At 37.6% G+C, this 20,432-nt stretch overlaps 1 protein-coding gene and 1 long non-coding RNA gene across 3 annotated transcripts; both read right to left on the bottom strand.

Annotated features, from left to right (window-relative positions):
* Positions 1-8,791: 8,791 nt before the first annotated feature.
* Positions 8,792-14,911, bottom strand: LOC120794782 (ras-related protein Rab-5C-like). 2 transcript variants are annotated; one of them, XM_040136095.1, is made up of 7 exons: positions 14,699-14,911; positions 13,091-13,444; positions 12,115-12,266; positions 11,531-11,653; positions 11,313-11,406; positions 9,864-9,994; positions 8,792-9,023 (listed from the first exon to the last, which is right to left on the bottom strand). In XM_040136095.1, exons 2-6 carry the CDS (start codon positions 13,257-13,259, stop codon positions 9,867-9,869), a joined length of 666 nt encoding a protein of 221 aa, XP_039992029.1. In that variant the 5' UTR covers positions 13,260-13,444; positions 14,699-14,911; the 3' UTR covers positions 8,792-9,023; positions 9,864-9,866. The 2 variants fall into 2 exon arrangements, with proteins under 2 accessions (XP_039992029.1, XP_039992030.1); XM_040136096.1 differs by having other exon boundaries at positions 9,868-9,994.
* A 2,680-nt stretch (positions 14,912-17,591) lies between these two features.
* LOC120794500 lies at positions 17,592-18,960 on the bottom strand. The gene is made up of 4 exons (XR_005708125.1): positions 18,636-18,960; positions 18,450-18,528; positions 18,261-18,352; positions 17,592-17,610 (listed from the first exon to the last, which is right to left on the bottom strand). It is a non-coding gene; the product is annotated as an uncharacterized LOC120794500 (long non-coding RNA).
* Positions 18,961-20,432: the final 1,472 nt, after the last annotated feature.

Here is a 20,432-nt window from a genome sequence, read left to right as displayed (position 1 = left end):
ATATGTACTGAATGGGACATTAACTCGTAAGCGCCAACCCACTGGATCCTACATTTCCCATAACGCAACTGGATAGTGTCTTTTTGTGTCTTTCTGATTAAACCGCACATCTTTCAAACTCCATGCCTCCAGTTCATATCATAGGCTTTGTCTTATAAATTTGTAGACTCCAAGGCCAAGCTGAATCAACCCTGATGACATCAATGAGCTTATTTTCCAGCCTTTAAAGAGCTCCCTGGAGACTGTAGACTAGAGCCCATAGTGTAAGGAAAAGATCCAGCTGTTGGATTATTTGCTTATTTTATCCAGCGATAGTACATTTTTTGCACAACCTCACTTAAAGTCTTTGTAAAACACCTACTGGCATTTTTACTGCCTCGAAACAATGTTAATGTATATCCGTAAACAGTTCTATTAAAAACCTCCTTCCACATAACAGCCACTTGGAGTGAGATAAACTGGTCGAGGGGTCAGAGGAAAATGTTGTATCACTTCGACATGTCAAGTCCGCTCCACCTTTAGGTCCTGTTTGTGTGCCGTGGGGCCTATCGCCTGCCATCATTCCCCAATCCCACCCCCTTTAGACCCCCCTCATTAACATTGTTGGGCTACGTTCAAAAGCGGATGCCCGCAGATGAATTTGGGAGTTCACTGACACGGGCACATGTCTGTATGTCCTGCGGCCAACCCATCACTGTGCGTTTGGCTCAGCTGTCAGCCGGACAGTCTGAGTGATGGATGCATGGTGGAAACATACTTGGTGTCTGAGCTATGTCCTTCGCGCTGAAGCCTTTTGGCACCCTGCTCGACCCTGCCACCGGGCACACACCCTAAAAATAAAGATGCACATGTGCTTGTATGCGCACACAGGCAGAGACAAGGGTGTAAGATATCACAGCTCATTGAGTGCCCCTGAAGTCCCTGTGCTCTTGTGTGTGGATACAAAAGAAAACAACACACAGCTAAACAGCCACACACATGTGCGCGCACACAAAGCTAGCTCAAACCGGACACTCCCCGAGCGGGAGAATCGGCCTCCTGTTGTTTAGGTTGGATTAGATTTATAGGGTATATTTGGTTCCTCCATTTCCACGAAGCGCGAGTCCAATCAACATGTTCCCAGCATCAGAGTTAATACCAGCTCCATCATCATCTTGAGTGCTTTCATCAAAGCACATTTTTGCTCTTCTGGTCCCAGAACTATCAAGAACCCGGGTGCTCCCTTAGCGCCGCACATTTCAAGTTTAACCTGGTCACTATGGCAACATTTTTTTTCCCCTTCAAACTGCACTCACTCCGTCCTTTGACTTCGGCGTTTGATTCCGATCGCACTCGAAGGATGCAAGTGGTTCGTTTAAAAAGACGGGGCGAGAATGTGGAACAGAAGAATAGCACCGCTATGAGAGCCGGAGCCAGATAATGACTGGAGTTCACAGCTTGGAACGGTGTAACCCTCAGCAGTAAAGACTATTTGAGCGTGACTACAATGTCCAACTTCTGACTCAGTTAGACATACAGTAGGTCTACCTAATGGTCCACTACAGCGGCTGCAGCATGTAGCATGTTGACCACTTATTTCTCAGATAACATTAGTAATTTCTTGTTCTTGGCATGAGCGACATGTGACTCACACGATGTCGAATAGTCGCGGGCGGGTAAAACAACAACTTACATCCATTGTCAACTCTTATGCTGCCTGTAAATTTACGGTAAGGCAGAAAAACGAAAACTTCGTGCTCTAGGTGTCAAATGTCAGGAAACGAAAAGGACATTTCTAAGTGGTTTTGATCTCTCTCCAAAGTTAAAAAAATATAGTAAGGTTCACTTGGAACGGCAGGGCTCCTTAGTTCAACAAAACCTGACAACCTTGATTCTCAAAACTCAAGTTTCATTCATTTAAGATCCCAGAGCGACTGATTTGCCATGTGGATGGAGAAGAGTGTGTGGTTTTTTTTAATCTTTGCTGTCAACTGTTGTTTTGTTGATTTGTTTTAGGGGAGAAAATGTGAAAGTATAATTTTCATATTTTTTTTGACAGAATCTTGCTAGAGCTGTTGACTTGTTCTTTATTTGCTTTTTCATATAACCTGATAATGATTTGTTTTTGTTTCATTACTTAGGTCAATGAGAAATAACAATAAAATGGCAATTTAAAAGCAATTTGTTTCTGAAATTTGAGGTGCGTGACGCCAGTTGAGATCATGTAGGAAAATACAGTTTCTAATGACGAGTAAACAAAATGTACATTTTCCAATAAGAACAGGAAATTTAATTATATTGTAAAAATTTAAAATGTATGGCATGTATTATGGCTGTAATGTTGTGGAAAATTACCAAAAAAAGTGTGACCTTTAATTTTAGTGTGACTGCAAAGAGGTATTAAGTAGGCCTTTCGTCCACACATCTTGCGTAGGATGTTTGACCACTGTAAGATGTCACGTCTTTTTGTTTCATTTCGCTCCATGGTGCAAAATTTAAGGGATTAATTGGCAAAATTTTTTTTTGTAAGTTTACTGTCAGTGCTCCAGTCAGTCAATTTAGAAAATTGTTTACCATGGGAGTAAAAACCACGTACCACTGATATGACAATGTGATATTATTACAAATTCTATATTGATTTAAATTATACCACATCAGAAGACTTGTATTCAAATTATTGAAACAGTGACTTGTCTATCTAAATGACTTTACTGACCTTTTTTACATTTTGATTTAATTTGAAAAACACTTGAGAAGTCATCAAGGCCAGGCATGCAGCGTGTCCCGGGAATCATTTAACATGCATTGCTTCACTTCTCTTTGACACTGAGCACGTGGACATTATGTGAGTGAGGAGGGGAGAGTCTGAAGGAACATCTGAAAAATAACACAATGACTCTTAGGCAGGCGTAACAATTGAGACTGACAGATGAAAAAAGCTTCTCGGAAAAGTGACTGATGAAAATTATAAACAATCACAATGTGTTCTGGGCATGATGTGCTTCTCAAGTGCACATTACCCTCAAGTGTACATCATCGCTCTGTTGCCTGCTCCGTCCTTGTGGGTCAGTGTCATTGAAGTCCATTTGAGTTTTCTCAGTAAAAACAACGAGAGCTTGAAACACAGCTATTGAAAGTCACTGCTGGCATCATTCGGAATTTTTGTTTGTTTGTTTGTTTTGCGTTTGTGAGTCACTATTACAAAGGCTGATACTATGTAAAACCCAGGAGGATCATGAGAACATTTCAGGTATTGTTTTTTTTCCCCAGATCTTTTTTCTTTGGAGAGCCTTGTTGGGTTAAAAATCATAAATAGACTTCAATGACAAAATTAAAACAATGAAAATCTTGCAGCCTGAGCCAAGTTTGGGCACTTCATTAGAGTTTTAAATCCTACGAGCGTGTCTTCTTTCTTTGCCCCTTTGATCCTGGGAGGAGTGTGAGGTTGCAAAAAGTTTCGCCCTCATCAGCTGTAAAATTTTGTGAGGACGGTTTTTAGAGAAGAAAAAAAAACCAAAAAAAACCCAATGCTAACATGGCCCTCGGGAGAATTGTGAGGCTTGATGCTTTTTAGTCCTAAAGGAATAGTTTAACATCTTGGGAAATAAATAAATATGAATATAAATATAAAGCTACATTCGGTAGCTGGTTAGCTTAGCTTAGCATAAAGACTGTAAACAGGGGCTCTGTCCAAAGGTTATTAAATCCACCCACTAGCACCTGTAAACCTTGCAGAGGAACATGTTATATCTCGCTTGTGTACTTCATACAAAAACCAAAGTGAAAATTCAATAACTGAATGTTTTAAGTGAGTAATGTGAGGACTTTTTCTTGGCTGAGTGCAGCTGTCAGGCGAGACAATCCAAGAAGTAAATGCTACTGGTGGAGAAATATTCCAGCACATGACCGCCCTTAAATTGTGGTTTTTACCCTTCGATTTCTGTATGGATTGAAAAAACAAGCTATAAAGTGTAAATTAGTGACGTTAGAAGTGCTTCTAGATGGATTTTGTTGCCTTTGTTACCAGGCTAGCTGCTTCCCCTTTTCCAGTCTTTATGCTAAGCTAAGCTAATAAACTGCTGGCTGTAGCTTCATATTTGAATGAATAAACACACCGTTCAAATGTCAAACTCTTTAATTTTTTACCCCTCCTTATCAGGAACTGAGCAACCATGCGCCGTCTTCAGTATGCAACTGAAAAAGCCACTAGGTTTTCGACTGCTTGACTTGAGGTAATCGGTAACCAGTGAATGTTTAAGTGCATTACTGACACGGTGTGAATGTTCAGCAAACCCAGCAACGACAAATACAACGCAACATATATTGAAAAATTAGTCTGCTTCCTCAGCCACTAGCATTCCATCCTGCGGCATCATAGTTAGATGTTTCATTTTAGATAAGAGACAATTATTGTACCACATCACACATGCCATCACTATCAGCAGAAATCTCAAACTGCACCACAAAATGTAATCCAGATACGGTGTCCCTGCGCCCTTGGTATTTAATGACATTTCTTTCTATCCAGGAAGATAGAAGGAATCCATCAGAGCGGGCCTTTGGAAATATTTGACTGTTTTCTGTCTTTTTGAACTTGGCCAATGCTATTAAATTGGTCCAGTGGTTCCTCAGGCAAACACAAATTTACAGCACGAAAAGCTAATCCGAGGAAAAATCCTTGTTGTTATGACAACATCTTTTTCAGGCCAGGTTTTGGCCCCATTGCTTGTTTCATTTGTTGTACGAAAAAAAAAAGACACACCAAATATCACCGGAACAAAATGTGAACGTGTAAAAGGGTTGTGGCTGCATTTATTTTAAGGACACATTTCCTTTATTCTTCAAATCTCCTGCTCTAAACAGTTAGTTCAACTCCAGCTCTCCCACCAGTATGATTCACAGAGGCCAAGTATGAAATTAGTTTCTTTTTTGAAAGAACACATTTTGACTGACAGCTCAACAAATGAGAAATCATTTACTGTGAACAGAGTGGCCTCCTGCTTTGAGTAGAGATGCAGCCTGTCTCTAAGGCGAGTGTGTGCCTGCTTGTCTGCGTGTGTGTGTGTGTGTGTGTGTGTGTGTGTGTGTGTGTGTGTGTGTGTGTGTGTGTGTGTGTGTGTGTGTGTGTGTGTGTGTGTGTGTGTGCGCGCGCTCAAATGGCTTTAAGAGTGGATTTAATGTAAGGTCTGAGGCAGGAAAATCATAATAGTAGGTCTGTCAGCCTCAAAGCCAGTTTACACCATTTCTGGTGTAAAAATCTTTACATAGTTATAGTTTTTTTTTTGTGGTTTTTTTTACATATTTAGATGGGGGGTCAGACAAAGGGAATGGGGCTTTTAAATGGGACCATCTGCTGTACCTGTGAGTGTAACACAAAGAAACCTTTAGCAAACATATTCTTTCATTTGTATTTCCTGTAAGAAGAAAAAAAAAAAATACTTTGGTACAATTTCAACGAAATCTCACACTTTCTGACCTGTTTGGATTTGCTAGTTGGGCATGTCTGTAGAAATAATTGACATTCAGAGTGACACATAAGGACCTACTTGTAAGTGAATATGTGTAACTTTTGCTGAAAAGTAAAGTGACAATTACAAGATAATGGTAAACGCTAAAACGTAGTTTAACCGTGGCACAAGAAAAGAAGAGCCATCAAGTCTACTGACCCACTCAGTCATGTCAGTTATTTCATTAAGATTAGCCGATATTAGCCTCCAACATTAGCTACTGGTCATAGGAGACCAAAAAAAAAGTTGTATCAGCAAAACCCCTTTGTGTGCTGAGTTCAGGGAACGGTGCATTTCATTTAAGTCCTTCTTCATTTTTAGGGAGGAGTGAAGAACGGGTTATTTCTTCTCTCAAAGGTTACACAAAGTGCACTTCCATCCGCCTGATTTCATGTGCATTTTCAAGTTGTCCAAACAAAAAAATCTTTACGAAACATCAGAAATTAAAAAGCTAAATTATCACAAGCAAGTTTTTGTGCTTGGCTAAGGTGGAAAAAGTCGGTGTATCGATAAAAGCAAAATGTGGCAAAGCTCAACGGAAACGGACTTAGCAAGTACAGTGCACCCCAAGTACATGAAGCGTGCGACTTAAATGTCCACTGAAGCTTTGACTACACTGGAGGGATAAAAAATAGCGGCATACGAAAACATCAGATCATAACGTATGGTCCCATAAGGAGACTTTAACCTTCCTCAATTTAATACATGGACAGAAAAAGGAAAGCCCTATTTCCTTCACATTTTCCACAAGGTTGTCATTCTTTTAAATATGTCATCTTGTTGCACCCTCTTCTTCTGCAGTAGCTTAGCACCAGATTGGAGAATTAACATGCAAAACTGTTTAACCCAACTCCCACCCAACTCCTAATACTCGCATGACAGCAGTGGATGGAAACACGCATTAATTTACATTTTCTTTTGCTGATTTTTCTGGAAAGGTGTTTAACATTTGTGCTGAATTTGGATGGAAACTTGGCTACTGTCTCACTTTAAAGTAGTGTTTGATATTATGTCCTTTCACCATTACTGACCATCAATGTGTTCTGAGATAATGATTTTTTTAACCGAGATATCATATTATTCATTTAAATGACCAACAATAGGCACTATACTAAAGCTGGTTTGGACTCTTACTACCACTGATTTCATTCATACAAAAAAAATGTATTGATATAATCGAGGTGGACAAAATATTACAAACACCTCTCTCAGTGTAATGCAGTACAATTCAACGGACTAGAGCCTCCCAGTTGAATCAAGACCTCTCTAAAACAGTTCAACAATAACCCAACATAATTATCTTCTTATTAAATTTTTGAACTAGAGGTTATCGGTTTTAACTGACTAGAGTGCGCATATGTACGTATAATTTTTAATATTGGATACGGTACTCTGCATTCTCAAATGCTCATAATACTGCTACAGACACATTTCCAAAACGTTTACAGAGGCACACCATGTCCCCTGCATTGGATTCGATTGAATATATTATAGTTTCTTCCATTAGTAGACTTAAAACCTCAAAGAGCTTCAGCCACCTCTATTAAAATGGCACCGTTCATCACAACAAAGTGAACTGCTGCACTAACCCAGAGAAACCCCGCTTCAAAATGAACTGTAGAATAATCAGGAGAGCAAACCACTACAGTGCAATTCCTCGGCGAGACAGCTTTTTTTTTTCTCACTTTGCCAGTAATGGCTTTCTGCATAGTCAGTCTACATACTGTCCACCTTCACACAAGATGGGTATGCATACAAATGCTAACTCTGACTGTGTACTAATTATCTTCAAGCCATTAAATTGTGGTTGTTCCTTCACTGCGCTTACACATCGAAACAGCTCTACCACAAACACTTATGATTATCAAAATAGATGCAGATTAATTTTATGTCGATTGGCTAATCATTGAATCCGCTAATTGCCTCGCTTTTTTAAAACTCATTTTAATTCGAAGATAGTGGCTACACATTAACGAAGGGCTTCACATGCATTCAAGAGACCAGTTTGAGAGTCTTCTTGCACCTGGATTCACGTGTGATGCCGCCATCTAGTGGACGGAAATGTTTACTGATGCTGTTTCTGCTGTCCGATCATCTCAGGTGCCTACAGATGAACATTTTAGACTCATAGTCATTTTCAAACCATCCTTGCATTGCAGAAAATGTGGCCAATAATCAGATTCGGACATATGTTAGTAAATGAATTAGGAAAGTTTTCCCAGAATTAACAAAGCTTTATGAATAACACTGTGGACGGAAATGTCTCCGTGTCAGATCGGTGTATTTAGTCCAGAATAAAAATTTTGCCAAGCAACAAAGTCGCTGTAATTTGCAGCAGAGCCTATCCTTTGTTAAGGCACCTTTGTTTCAGGGCCAATTTCAGAGAATGTGGGAGGCTGGATGTCACAGGAATACTGAAGGATAGCCCTGAGGAGAAGTCATGGACACATCCTGACATGTGTCTAAGTCGACTACCAGACAAAAACATTATGCAGACAAAAATGCATATTTAGCTAACTAACATTAATAATTATTGTTATTGCTATTATTATTATTATATCATCATCATTATCATTATTTTTTATTATTATTTTTCAGGCCAGAATCCGCCCCCGGGAGGCCATTCAAGGTGATTTATTGTGCCGTGTGGGAGCCATATTTAGAGTGTACACACACATTTTTTTTTTCTTTTACAAAATGTATTCCGATTAGGGAACAACAATGTGAAAAGAAAATATACAAAAATTGTAATCTTCATATCACCAAATAGTTTCAATTTTTCACTCATAGTTTCACATACTGATTGTGCATACGTTCAGTATGTGAAGATGTATGTAGATGTAACGTGGTTGATGGATATATACATGTGGTTTCAATGTTGTGGCTGAATGTTATACACTATATATTATTATTCTATTATAAATAGTGAAGAATTCATTATAAAATACATCTTTAAAAATAATGTAAATGACATAAACATGTTATTTCTGATTCCAATTTATCATCCAAAAGAAAATTGGAATTCATCAACAATCAGTTAATTAATGTATTCACCAGGACATGAATCATGACTTTTTAGTGACCGAGTCAGAAAAACACTGAACGCACAATGACATCGTAATGATGTCCCTGTTTTTTCACATGTAATTTCCAGGGGAAAAAATTGCCTTTTTTATTTGGGCCAATATGCTATCCTCCCAACCTGCAGGCAATCTGCACTGCCAACAGACTTAAAAACATGCAAGTAATAATTGGAATTGTCCTCCAATGCCAAACCATACAATGCAAAACAACTCAAAACATAATTAATCTTGCAAGTTATTTATTACTTTTTAGATTTACAAGTTATTCTTACATTTCATTTTTAAAAAGGCTGACAACTCTCTGGTGTTACAGGTATCAATACACGAGGAATGCAATCAATTGCATTTGTTGCACAGTTCAGAAACATCTTCAGATGTGTAGCCTATTAAATCATGACCTGCTTCAATAAGCAAAGTCTTGAGCTTTCCTTATAACTGTGTCATGTCCAGGTCCCTAAAGAGAAGAACAAAATACTGTGATCTAAATTGCAATACGACAAAAACATTAATCGCTCTGCCTTTTGCAATTTCAGCATTATTAATAGTTGGGTATTTGTATCTTTCGTAATGATGATGAATGTAGAGGGAAATGATGGGAGTAGAAAAGTAAACAACTGCAATTATATCTATATATATATATATCTATATATATCTATATATATATCTATATATATATATATATATATAAACACATATATCTATATATATATATATAAACACATATATCTATATATATCTATATATATATAAACACATATCTATATAAACACATAGATATATGTGTTTATATATATATCTATATCTATATATATCTATATATCTATATATATATATATATATATATATATATATATCTCTATATATATATATATATAAACATATATAATACACACACACACACACACACTATATACACACATACACATACATAACATAAAAACACACAACTAGAGAAAATGGCAAACAACCTCAATATCATCCCTCAAAAAAAGATCATTTAAGACAGAATTCAATCAACTGAGAAAGAGGTTGAAGGGGAACAGGGATGTAGAAAGATACATGGGTGAAAGACAGAGGAGAAGTAGTGAGGGATATGGTAATTCCCTCTAGCTTATGATTATTTTTATAAAAATGTTCCTTTAATCAAAGAGGATCCAGATAATCTCATCTGTAATCTCAGTTTAAGTGCAGGAGTGGCGAATGGCTCTGCTCTCTCCTGCTTCTCTGTGTTTTAGCTACGTGCTGTTCTTAAAACAATGTTCAGGGCTCGCTCACTAAGTTCATTGTTTTGTACTTGCTAATTGCCGCCACCACAGCACTGGCCACTGCGACCCTGAGGAGCAGCTTCTTGTAGATCCACTCCTGTCCGGGTTCGTCCACCTTGTCCAGCTCCACCCTGAGCATCGTTCTTCGGTAGTTTCTTTGCTACAGGGAAAAGAGACACGGGATCGAAAATGTTAAGATTTAAAAGTTCAAAGTTGCATTGCAGCTAGCTATAAATACAAGTTATGAGGAGCAGGACTCCCCAAGGGGTAACAAGATGGTTAAGAGGATGAATGAAATGAAAATACATGGCTCTGCTACACAAAATTCTTCTGTGTTTTTCTATATTCAAATGAATCAAACTGAGGGGGTAAAAATCACTCTTTGGAAGAACTGCAAAGAGTGATTTTAATATCAATATCAGTGAACTGTACACAGATGATATATGCAGTGTATAATAAGAGACTGCAAGCTGCTCCATTTTAAAGGGGTCATGCGGAAAAAAGGTTAGGGACCACGGGGTTACACTAGTCATAGGAGCTTCTATCACTGAATTTAAAAATAGACAGTTTTGTAGCCCAGCATGTGTCATAGGAAAAAAATCGTTCCTGCAAACAATTTAAAAAAAAAGGCAAATCTAGCTCTCAAATTAATTAATTGAATTACTCATTTTTTGCAATCAAACTAATGTCAGGTTACTGTGGCAGTAGGAGGTGAAGTTAAAGGGTTGTTGTGGTTACTCTGGTTAGTTAGTGAGGAGCACCGAGAGTATTACCAGCAGGCTAGCAGCTGTGTTTTAGTGTCTAGTGCCTACAAATTAATTTTCATTATATTAATGTAATTTCTTCGTAAGGCAACAAACAGAAACAAATTCGCCAGCACCACATTAATGCCTCCAAAATAAACAACGTGTCTACCTGAAATCTCTTCAAAACTTCAAATCTTAACTGCAGAGCAGTTAAGATGAAAACTGTTCAACAAAACTGTTCAACAATGAAAACTGTTGAGCTGCTTGGTTTTAATGTAGTTGTTGTTTAGATTTTGAAGAGATATGTGGGTATACTTTAGATTTTGCCTGTTAAACAAAGCTATGTTATCTTGACATCCCTTGAACATACGCTAATTTTTAAAAACTATTAATTGCTGTTATTTTATGTTAATTCAAGAGCACAAATTAATTAATTTGAGAGCAAGTACTTCTAATTTGTGTGCATAAATTAGGCAGTTTTACCCCACAACACCCTCTAGACTCCTGTTGACAGCTTGTGTCTTTAAGTGCAACTAAAATCCAACCATCTAACCAGTACCTCTTTTATTCAGGTCAAGTAAGGAATGCCGCATCACCTTCATTTATTGAAATTTGTGTGTAATTTTACTTTGCTGCGGAAGTAAGAGGGTGGGAAACTTAAGCGCTGCCTAAAATATCGATCTGCGGGAGTCGCTAAGAGGGACATTTGACTCATCAGAATAACGCACTCACCAATAGCCATGAAAATTTCATTGACATTCATGGCAGTCTTGGCTGAGGTCTCCATGAAGAGTAGACTGTTGTCATCAGCATACGCTTGTGCCTCCTGAGAACATTATAAAGACAGTGAAGTTTAATACAATTTTATGATATAATAAATTCAGGACAAGGCTTTAAATACCTGAAATAATTTTGCTGTTACCCTGATTCATATTTATGCATCTTCTTACCTGTAGGTCTACAGCTCTCTTGTTTGCGATGTCTGCCTTGTTGCCTGCCAGAGCAATCACTATGTTGGGACTGGCTTGTCTCTGCAGTTCCTTCACCCAGTTTTTTGCTCGTACGAAAGTATCCTAATCAGGCAAGAAACTTAATTGATATTGTTCTCACCCAGCCTATTCACATGACAACTATATTTAACTTTCATGGAACATTTTTACTTTTCAGCACGTACACATCTTAGTATACCAACTAAGACCTGACCTGAAGACGTCACCTCATAAAACTCAAAGGTCTAATTTTAGACTAGATGTAATTACCTTAAAATTGTAGAGTGTCTTACAATTCCCATTAACCTCTGATCATCGTATTTTGTCTTTAAACTTTAAAATGAAGCTGTCTATTAATATCTCTTTAGTAGCCATAGAGTCAACAATGAATTTGACAAACAGAAATACAGAAAAAACATTAAGGTAAAGTAAAACTAAAAGACTTTATAAAACTGCTACTTGAAGAACAACCCATCTGAGTTCAATGTATTGCTACTGATTGATAAGACTCTGTCCCCCATTGTTACCCCGCGGCTGAAACCTACTGTGTTGGTAATGTCGTAGACCACAATGGCCGCCTGTGCTCCTCTGTAGTACATTGGAGCCAGGCTGTGGTAGCGCTCTTGACCCGCCGTGTCCCAGATCTCAAACTTCACAGTGGTGTCGTCCAGACAGACAGTCTGAGTGAGGAAGGCAGCTGAGGACAGCAGGACAATGAAGATAAGTGGAATGATAAAATATTAGGACGATGCACGTTTCTATCCCCCTTGAAGATCCTGTTCATGTTTGTAGTAAGCAAGCACTTGAAGGCTGTGTATCACTTCAAATAAGGTTAAACACAAGCTCCATGCCATTCTCTACAGTACAAACATATCTGTGCCAACATGTGGCACTTAGAACTGCTGAAATGAGGTTAATTAAATGAAACACGCCACTTGTTTTGAGCATGGAAGTTCATTCTTGTCCTTAGGAAAAGTATTGGTGATAATATAATCTCAACTTGAAGGTCCACATGCGGTAGAAAGTTTCCAAAAAGGCTAGTAAGAAGACTTTTATATTGATATTACTTTTTCACACATGCCACTTTGATACAAAAGCCATTTTTAGGACTATTGTTTTAACATAGTGTCATATAACCCAGGTCAAGCATCAAAAACTGGCATTGACTGTGATCTTATTCACTTATTCTTTAAATGGATTATTCTTGATTTAAATTTAAATTTATTTATTTAGGCAAAGTTCTTGTAAAAGTGCTTGTGTTTTGACTTAATTTAATATTTAAGGGCTCATTTTGGTAAATGAAAATGCATTTTGTACAAAGATATGTTTGTATTTATCAAAACGAGTTATCAACAAAAGCATCATTTAGTATCAGTACGAAAAGTCACGTATTTATATTGACACTAGTACAGATACATATCGTACACACAACAACACAATCTACCTACTGACAGACACAAATTAATTTTTTTAACGAAATGTATTCTTTCAAAAGCCTAAAAACATGTTTCTGTCTCCTACCTCCAATAGTACTCTCCTGGAATTCATGGAACTGGCCTTTGACAAACCGCAGCACTAAGCTGGACTTGCCCACTGCCGACTCCCCCAGCAGCACCAGTTTGAACTGGCAGATTTTGTTTGCTGCTGTGGCCCCATTAGGCCTGGTTGCTCCTCCACCGCGCCCAGCCATTGACGGAGACAGAGACTGTTATGGATGGAGATGGCCGGAGAGGGGCTGAAGTTACCGGCTAACAGGGTGTGAAGAGCAGGAGCCGAGTCTGGACACACAGGCACTGTTAATGAGCGAGGTCAGGGATCAATCTTCTAGTGGGAAGAACCAGATTGGGCGAACAGAGGTGGAGTGACCCAGTTTACCTTGAAAAATAAAAACATGGATCAACTTATCAGGACAATTCCACAAAGTAACACAGTTTAATAATAATAATAATAATAATAATAATAATAATAATAATAATAATAATCAGCAAATTAATTGATAATGGAAATAGTCATTTGGTACAGGCCTATTTATTTTAATTTCATTATAGACATTCTTATTGCTAAAGTATGTTTTCAATACATAATGGCATTATTTCTGGTAACGCTTTTATTTAATCACGCAGAATGTCAATTATCATGACAGCAGGGTCGTCACTTTTCTAAATAATTAAAACTACTGATAATGGTTAGAGCTAGACCGATAAATCTGCCATGCCGATATGTTGGTTAATGATGTATTATTATTACACATGTACTGTATATACTGGCATCAGAATACAACAAGTAACTAGTAATTGCAGTAAAGTAGGCCTGCAGCTAACAGTTGCTTTCATTATTGATTAATTTGCCGATTATTTTCTTGATTGATCATTTAATTGTTTAGTCTAAGAACTGTTTTAAAAACAGTGAAAAAATGGCATTCACAATTTTGCAGAGCCCAAAGTGATGTCCTCAATGGGCTTTTCTTGTCTGACCAACAGCCCTTAACCTTAAAATATTAAATATGACACAGAAAATCAGCAAATTCTCACATTTGAGAAGCTGAATGCAGAATATTTGGCATTTTTGCTTAAAACAAAACGATCAAAATAATCGCTGATTTACTTTCTTCTGATTAATCGACAAATCACTGCAGCTCTATAGCACAGAAATGATATGTTTATAATCTTCAGTTGAACATTTTTAAAAGATCCTTTAAAAAAATCATCGGTTCGGCCGTTGTAATAATTTTGAGATTTAGCAAAAGTTTTTAAGAGTTAGATGAGCAACCGCTTGCACAACACAGACTGTACAAATGTGTTTATGAGACCCAACAAAATGTTTCAAAGTTTTGACTGACAGTTTTACACTGTCATCTTTTAGGAGTCAACATCACGTTCTAATAGGCAAAGTCTAAATTTTTTTAAAATCTTACTTTAAAACACAACAACAAAAACAATAACAACAGGCTCCAAACAACGTGATTATAAAACCATGCGAACCTGCAAATCTTTGACTGTGTAACCGGACAAAAAACCCCAAAAAAAACAATAGTAAGTTAGCTGCGAGGCTAACGCTAACAGCCATGCTAACATTGGCTAACAAGAAAAAAACGCTGAAAGGAAACAAATAACACGCTGGCGTTCTTACCAGCATCGAAAAACAATCTTCCCTTCTCCCCGTAAACTGTGAGTTATATTGATGTCGTTCCTCTTTGGCAATGTTTTCTCCTATTCTGCAAAAGCACGTTCTGGTTCAGTAAAATATACGCTTCCGCCTTGAGTAACCAAAATACTTCCTATATTCGTGTGTCAGGTGATGCAGTATCTCAACCAATCAAATGAGCGGAGAGTCTGCCGTCACAAGAAGCCACCTCACTGCCACTGTAATGGCACTCTGTGTGTGTGTGTGTGTGTGTGTGTGTGTGTGTGTGTGTGTGTGTGTGTGTGTGTGTGTGTGTGTGTGTGTGTGTGTGTGTGTGTGTGTGTGTGTGTGTGTGTGTGTGTGTGCGTGTTGTAGTATAAAAATAGGTTTGCTGTACTAGTTACTCCAGCTCTTCTCTGTAAATGATATGAGACTGCTCTCTTGCATCTCTCTTGTTTTTATACTGCATTATTTGATCTATTTTTGTATATTTTCTCATATGTTTTTCTTTTTTCATTTATCCCACTGTGCGGGTTATTTACTGTATGCTTCACACAGATGCAATGTCCTACGTTGTTAAAATGAATTTTAGATAAATAAAAAGGGGGAAGAAAACGTTAAAAGAAATCTATGGATACTTGGGTGACAAATACCACAGCATGCATTTACACTGCATGATAAAGCAATATCTACTGAACCAACAGACAGTGGAATAAACACCATGAGTTTTCCTTTTTTTTTTTTTTTGACACTCCTTTCAGAATCTTACCAACCACAAGGTGGTGCAATGGGACAGAGAAAGAGAAAACTCAGCAGGACCTGTGTGATATCAACAGTCATGCAATTCTCTACCAGTAATAAACTGCCAGAAGATGAAATGTTTCTCATAGGCCAAGTTCAACAGTCCCTTCAAGATTAGAAGAGGTGTGACTGATGGTGCTGATGAGAAGAAAATACCAAAATACAAGTGTTAAAATAGACCTGTTATGTGTCAATTGGCCTTTATTGTGTTGTCACTTTGAGAGAATTGGAACTGTACCTTTTGTCTTTTGCTAAAACCTGCCTTTTACCAGCCAGAAGTATCTGAAATCTGTTTTTCAAAATAAAACTGTCAGTTCTTTAAATGTGCAGTGCTCAATTACTGTCCTAAAATTGATCTATATAGCAATACTTGTTTGTAACAACAACTCAGTGTAGGTAACAAACACCAAAACCATAAGAAAAACATTGATAATATGGAATATAAAAAGTGAAAAAGGACAAAAGCTGCTGTTTAATTTTTATTATGAGAATGCAGTACACACTACATTGCATTGGATTATTCCTTTATTGAAGGATGTGTTGTATGACGTTCGTTTAACGGTTGCACATATCAGTATTGCAGCAAAAGGAAGTTGATATCGGCGGATGATTCAACAACTCACAGTCACGAGATTTATAACAACCCTGGAAGTATTTGGGAGCTGTGACAATATGGAAAAAGACAGAATGGATCATTATACATCTTTTGAAAGTTTTCAATGAAAGTAATGAATCTGACTTTGTCCAGGATTTTTTTTTTTTTTTTTTTTTGGCTGAACAGTACACTGAATGAAAGGCCTATACTTACTGGATCCGGCATTTAAAATAACGCTGGCACAGACATTGCCTGAACCAAGGCAGGTCTCCAAACGGCCTGAACAATGACGCAGGCCTCCACAGTGACACGTCAAAGCTTCAGCTGGAAAAGGAAAACCACATCGTGTTCAACCATCATATACAAATGAACACTGCGTTTTCACTGCCACAAATCATTGTCATTTGCTTATTTAATCTGAAAAAACATGCACCAGAAACAATATATCAATTTACAGGTATAGCTGCAGAGCCACCCAAAGCTGGCTGTGTGGTGGTGTTTTGGTGGATGGATCTTGTTCACCGTCTTATAATCGAACTAACTCTGCAATGTCAGTTAAATTTGGGTAAAACACACCGCAGGCTTGCAGGTTTACTCACTCTGGCTGACAACCAGCAGTAGCAAAAGGGTGAGAATCACGGGCTTCATGTTTTCAGTTTGTCACGTCTCCCAACACCAGTCCCTTCATGAAAAAAGTGTGAGAAGATCAAACTCTAGATTTAAAAAAAAAAACTATTGTCAGGAGCGCTCTTATAATCCACGTATTCAAAAACTTAAACATATCTTACCTGGTAAATTGTACAACTTGAGCGTTGATACCTCAAATGTCTGCTGCCAGTTTGCAGGCTTCCTTTTTATCTGGTTTTCTCGTGATGATTAACTGTGGAAAACACATTATGCAACAGATTCACCTTTGATGTCATATAGATATTTTTAAGCAAGACATTACTGTAACCCTACCCAGTAAAGAGCCCCAATCTAGATGTATTCTGTGCCTATGACTATGCCTTATTGCAAACAAATGAAGGCTCTTTCATCCATACAGGTAAAAGTTTACTTGTTGTCTTTTCTTTCTCTCTCTCCCCTTTGCAAATTAGCAGATATTATTATCCCAAATAGCTCAGTATGTCATGTCTCCAAGCATAGATGTGGACATGTTCCAAGATAAACAACAAAGTATCTGAAACTCAGCTGGTGTTGGCCATTTAAACAATCAGATGAAATATGCAGTTATTTTTAGGATATTTTTAAAAATCAAGTCTGGCAACATTGTCCCATTTCCTCTCCCCTTCCCTGTGTAGCGCAGTGAAATTTTACTTATTCATGTACTATTTTACTGAACTCATTACATCACATCCATTCCTGTAACTTATTTTATTGCACTTTTAATATTGGATTTACAATTCAACCTTCTGTAGTTCTATTGAATATAATATAAGAAAAGTGTAGCTTTAAGTTTGGTGGTCTGATGACAAGTTTTTTAGCACAAAGTCTACTCACTGACAGCGTCGCAGAAAAGCTCCTGCCAATTTCGAGATGATCAGATAAGCCAAGCACAATTATGATGGGGAAAGAGAATAAAAATCAAAACAATAGAAAACAGAGGTTTTAAAACTGTGAAACTGAACTCAAGATCCTATTAAACAAAGAGAAAGTTTTCATGTAGAAGGGAAGTGTGAGGTATGCTGGATGACTTCGATTTTCGCCAGCCTGAGATTATTGAAAACGGGAGATCTTAGGTTGAGGACTCTTGACCAAAGAAGCCCAGCAGTCCCCCCCTCGTAATAAGCAAAACAATACTTTAACCTTAACCAATAAAGAGCCTGCATTTAGATGTATACTGTGAATATTATTTATAAACAAATTAAGGCTCTTCTTATGTTTTGGTGGAATTTGCCAGGGCATCTTATGTTATTATGTTGGCCTGCATTAAGATTAACTGTTGTTGTTGTTGTTGTTGTTGTTGTTGTTGTCCTGTAAAGTCACTGAGATGCTTTACGAAAATGTTTGACTTCACAAATGAATTTGACAGACCAGGACCATTCAAAATCGGGCACTGATGATGGATCATTAAGAAATGTGTTGTTTTCTAATTTTTGCAATTATTATTATTGTTGGATGGCTGTTGACTATATTGTGATTATTGCATTTGATTTCTGCTGAAGCACATACTGGATCCAGCATAAATGAGGACCCTGGCACAGACATCATTTGGACGGTAGCAGGTCTCCAGAGGGATCTTCAGTAACACCTCAAGGCTTCACCTGGAAAAAAGGAAAAAATCTTGCTCACCATCTTTAGCAAACTAACTCTGAAATTTCAGTTAAATGTGGGTGACTGCAGGTGTGCAGGTTAACTCACTCTGACAACCAACACTGCAAAAAGAGCAAGAAACACGGTCTTCATGTTTTCACAATGCAATTTCACTGCACACCCGTCTCTTTTCAAAAAAAAGGTAAAAGTGTGAACATCAGACACCACATTTTCCTAATTAAATGTCAGAGCACTTTTATTATCCTCATATTCAAAAACTTAGAGGTACCTCACCTGATGAATTGTCCTACTGGAGCATTGTTCCCTGGCTTCCCAGCATACCCTGATGAAACCTGGCTTCCCAGCATACCCTGATGAAACCTGGCTTCCCAGCATACCCTGATGAAACCTGGCCTTTCCAGTACACCCTGATGAAACCTGGCTTTCCTAGCCAAAGCCACTCTTGCAACACTGATTTCCAGGAAATGCCCCGAACAGTCCAGCGTAACATTAAACCAATACATAGTAACACCATAACCCCACAAACAACACACATTACTATTAATAATCATCCAAACTCCATTATAAGGAGAAAACAGAACATTTTCTTTTGTTTCACAAAATCAATACAATAGCCTGTACTTTATGTGCTTGTTTTTTTTGTTGAGAGCAAACAAACTGTTGACAGGAGAGATCAGCTAAAACTGACCTCTTGAAACTGAGCCAGTGGGCGTGACACTCAAAAATAAACACGAATCATGAATGTTCCCTGGAATTTACTTGCGTGTGCCCTGAGACCCTGAAAGAAAAAATGAAAATGCAGGAATAAAATATACATCTAAATTAACATTAACATTAGTCAGTGCTGTTTCTGTCATCAGGAATCTCGATGTTGACGAAAATGCTGCCTGAGTTCTTGTCTGTGCAGCCTCACAGACTAGTTCTTCTCTTGACAAATACATGAAAGATACTGTACATTTGCTTATATAATCGGATTGAGAGTAGACACAGATCAGCCCAAATAAAAAAAAAAGGATAAACCAGCCTTCACCAAAAACTCATTGAATTCACAGCGGGTAATGAGAGAAACAACAACAGCAAATCCTCTTTTCTTTTAAGAAAGTCTGCTGGGGACTTCCTGTGTTGATCTGTTCTTCCCACAGATTTCACAAATTAAGAGGTGGACTAGGGGAGAGGGGTTCTGTAGAATAATATACTTTAATCGCATAGCAACAAGGAGGCAGTACTGATATGCAGCCAACCTTTCCCACCTCTGAGGTTGAGATTGTTGTCGGGTTTGAAAAGGCAGTGCACTAATATACGTTAAAATAGCATCTGCTGTTAGTTGACAAATTTGTGACGAGAAAAACATTTCAATCATCTTAAAGATTAAACAAGTTGCCCAAATTCCAACTAATTCAATGTAAATTTAACTTCTTTTTTATTTACCTTTTTTTTTAAAAATTAACTTATAATCGGATTTTCTCTAAAATCCGTGGCATAAACTAAACAACTGTAGACTGAGATTTTGCTATCTGGGACTGTAATTCTTTTTATTGATCTATTTTTGCTAACAAGTGAATACCACTCAAATTTGAACATGTTTATACTACAGCCATAACTGACTCTCACATGTTATGAAATTTGTGACTGTATCTCGTTATATAAACTAGATAAAGTCCTAATCAAAAACATTTCTGCAAAACCACTTTGGAGTTTGAGAATCATCGACAACAACCTTTCCAACATAAATTATAGCATGATATTGATGAATGCATCAAAAGGTCTTATTATCTCCTGTTCAATGACAGTAAAGTGACTGAATTCAAGTTTTTCTGAAGCTTTGCCACAAATATCTGGACATCCGCATTTCTTTCTGAGTTTAAATCACAGTTGGTCCAAAATTGCACTAAACTGCCAGACTTTACCAAATGTTCTTTTTAGGGCTGAAGATATTTCAGCTGAGTTTTACTACAAGTGTATTAAACTATATGCCGGCCTAAGCAGTCATTCAAAGTATATGTTACTAATTCTGACATGTTTCTTTTTCAGAATAAAATACATAAATTGTGATAAGTGTGACACCACAGT

Source organism: Xiphias gladius, chromosome 9 (genome assembly GCF_016859285.1).
Source record: "Xiphias gladius isolate SHS-SW01 ecotype Sanya breed wild chromosome 9, ASM1685928v1, whole genome shotgun sequence".
In the NCBI taxonomy this organism is placed as follows: Eukaryota; Metazoa; Chordata; class Actinopteri; order Istiophoriformes; family Xiphiidae; genus Xiphias; species Xiphias gladius.
Note: the sequence above shows the minus strand (reverse complement) of the source record. Positions and strands in the feature narration are given on the sequence as shown.